Raw genomic sequence first — 3265 nt, 5'->3', positions numbered from 1 at the left:
GGCTGGTTTTAAAGGCATCTGGGAATCCTACCTTACTTTGTGTTGGTCTAAAACATAATATACGCCACACTGAAGCATTGGAGATTGTAGCTGTAGTGAGGAGAAGCTCCATGGGTATGAAAACTTCTGCAAAACACAGATGAAGGACGCTTAATATCATGACTCAGACGTCTTCGGTTTGAGAGACGCTGTCTGAGATCATCCAGAGCATTTTCCAAGGTTCAAAGACAGGATAAGTGAAGGCATGTTTTTGGGTTTTTATTTTCTACATCATCTGTTGATAACTAAACTAGAGTCTCAGTCTACACTAAAAACAATCACACAACACAGACAAACACAAACACAAACCACTGAACACCACTCTGCTTTTGATTTCCTATTGTTTTTCTATACAAGCCGCCATGTCACCAGAAGACGGCGTCGACTAAGTCTACATTAGAACCAATATCACTTGTTGTATTGATAGTATGTAAACAACAAAGAAACATCGAAGCATGCAAGTTTATGTACGTTTTTTTTTTTTTCTTAACCTCCTCTGATTTTTATTTTTTATTTTATGCTTCCCCACTTGGGAATCTGTCATTGATGATCATGCTACCCAGTAAAGAATCTCAGTTTTTAAGTGTTTAAATAAGATTTTAGTGTTTTGGTTTATTTCTCTTTCTCACGTCATATTCTGCATGCTACTCCTGCAGCTAGAAGCCTGTTGTGATTGCATGCACTTTAATTCTTTCGGTGGCGCCGTTAAGTGGTTGTGTGCATACTGCATTTCACTTTACATGATTTTGGGTTTAAATATAACACCTACATATCTATTCATATATATTTATATATAGCAGCAAAGCTTCTAAAATAGCTTTTTTTTTTTAAGTATAAATGTTAGCGGAAACCAGATTTAGTATTTTGAGGTATCGCTCTACAGGTTAGAATGAGCAGAAAAAAATAACCCTATTTTTTTCTTTCCTTTCAATAAACTCTAAAAAATAAAACAAAAAAAGCCCATGATAGCGTTAGAAAGTCACGCTTGTTTCCGCGGCAGACAGTGTGTCAGTTTTTGAGCTTTCTTATCGTTATGCTACCTTTGGTTAATCCCCTGCGGCACGAGTCGATGTTAGAGATTTTTTTTTTCTCCTAGAAACTGGTGTGCACTGAACACACTGTGTGGTTGCTAGCAGCAGACAGACAGACAGACGAGCTGCCCCCCATGCAAAAAACATTCCCGTATCTACTTAGATCTCACATACAAAAATAAAAATAATTGTAATAATAATAATAATAATAATAAAAAAAGCTACAAAAATCAATCTCTTTTTCTTATTTTATCTTTTAAATCTCCTCTTAGAAAAAGATGAAAGTACCATAAAAGAGTTGTAGAGTTGTCAGAGCCTGAGATGTGAGGGGGGGTTTTGGTGAAAAACTGAGGCTTGCGGTGTTTGGCTGCTACAAAAGATATATAGCTATATGTAGCTAGTATATATTGTATAGTGTTACGCACTCGATTATACTGATAGCTTAGATTAGCAGGAGAGGCAGAGTGAGGCTCTTTTTCCCATCAGCCAGTGTTTCCCTTAACTCTGACCGCCATGTTGGACGTGCAGCCGCTAATTCCAGCGGAAGTGAATCTGCCTCGGACGGTCGGCGCCCTCCTTCACTAGGGGCTTGTGAAACTCTCGCCCTGCACGGGAGTGGATGTTAGCCCAGCAGAACTCGCAGTAGTACTGGAGACAGGTGACGTTAGCGCAGAAGAAGGGAGCGAATTTGCCCCCGCAGCGGGCGCCCTGGCACTCATCACACAGCTGGTCGTCCAGGACGTAGGGCTTCACTTCCACCTGCAATCGCAACGATGACGTTAACACGTGCTATGAATCCAGAAATTGTGTGAATATCACATCTCATTAACCCTTTAAAACCTGAACCAAGAAAAAATTGACAGAAGATTCTAATTTTCCAAAATTAGAATTGTCAATGAACATTGTGACAAATTAAATAACTATATAAATTTTGTAAACATTAAATTACATCATTTATTTGCATCAATTTTGATATATTACTCATTTCTATGTCATCTTTTATATGTTTTCTGTTCACTACATGTGTCTGATTATGTAAGTCAAGGTTTCAAGGACAAAAACATCACACTGATGATGCAATACACTTGGCTTTAAAGGGTTAGGATCGCCACATGTGTACCCGCTTGTCAATGTCGCCGTGTTGCAGCTGGACGAATCTCGCGCTGATGGCAGCGATGTAACTCTGCTGATTGGAGAAGGCCACCCGCCCCGCCCCTTTGGGGTACTTGAGCTCTGGGTCTGTGTCGATTCCTGCGTAGCAAACTCCACCATAGAGGCGATCCATGATCATGGCCAGCTCAACTGAACAGGGGGTAAAAAAACAGGAACAGAGGAATGTTCAGATACTCTGGATGATATCTGTGTTATGCTGGTGTCCAGTAAACAAAGTCAGGTTTGCTTACTTGCTCTCAGGGGTCGAGGGACGCCTCCCACAAAGATGGTTTTACGGGGATCGAGAGGCTGAGACCCATCCATCACAAAATCACTGTCGCTCAGGTTCCAGGGTCTGATTTGCACCTAAAGTCAAACACAAGATTTTTTTATTTTACAAAATACCCGTGTTGCTGTGCTCATAAGAGTAGTTATTCAATCATTGGGGAACAAAAAGGCTTTTTGAATTGAAAAGTTGTTTTATTTTGTTGATATGGTTTTTGATTAAAATGCGATTAATTCATTACAGACCCTGTAATTACTCTTAATTAAAAGCTTTAATTGTGTTCATAATTACATGACAGAAATAAAAAAAATAAAATAAAAAAGAAACGGTTCATGACTTTGTTTCTGTCTTTGTCTGAGAGCTGCATGTTAAACTCACAGGTTTGTCCTTAATGGTGGGGCTGGAAACACACAGGTAGAGCTTCCCATCCTCCTCCATGCATGCATCAATCAGGGCCTGCACCGAGCTCTCCTCCTGGAACAGCAGGAAGGCGTATCCTTGGAGAGACACACAAACATCCAGGATCAATATCAGCTCACTGCAAAAGCATTATGCTACAGACCACATGCGCTAGAGGCAGAAGAAGCAGCTAGTTTACATGCAAAGTCAATGTATGACGTGCAAAAGGTCCTGCAGTGCGTTTAGAGCAGCTGAAGCACCACCTCATGAGCTTCTCAGCATCTGCAAAAGCAGCAGCTGCTGGAGTTGGAAAAATGTAACTTTTGCGGCTCGACGCTCCACATCAACCAATCAGATA

General features: G+C 40.5%; 1 protein-coding gene across 4 annotated transcripts in view; it reads right to left on the bottom strand.

Annotated features, from left to right (window-relative positions):
* Positions 1–526: 526 nt before the first annotated feature.
* cpeb2 (cytoplasmic polyadenylation element binding protein 2) overlaps positions 527–3265 on the bottom strand; it is a 31030-nt gene continuing 28291 nt past the window's right edge. For all 4 annotated transcript variants that reach the window (XM_015404288.1, XM_015404289.1, XM_015404290.1 and 1 more), the window contains 4 exons: positions 2887–3005; positions 2474–2588; positions 2191–2372; positions 527–1829 (listed from right to left, as the gene is read on the bottom strand). In XM_015404288.1, the coding sequence (XP_015259774.1) occupies positions 1602–1829; positions 2191–2372; positions 2474–2588; positions 2887–3005 (644 nt within the window). In that variant the 3' untranslated portion in view covers positions 527–1601. The remainder of the gene's footprint in view (positions 1830–2190; positions 2373–2473; positions 2589–2886; positions 3006–3265) is intronic.

The sequence above is a fragment of the Cyprinodon variegatus genome, unplaced genomic scaffold (genome assembly GCF_000732505.1).
Source record: "Cyprinodon variegatus isolate N-32 unplaced genomic scaffold, C_variegatus-1.0 Scaffold1683, whole genome shotgun sequence".
Classification (NCBI taxonomy): domain Eukaryota; kingdom Metazoa; phylum Chordata; class Actinopteri; order Cyprinodontiformes; family Cyprinodontidae; genus Cyprinodon; species Cyprinodon variegatus.
Note: the sequence above shows the minus strand (reverse complement) of the source record. Positions and strands in the feature narration are given on the sequence as shown.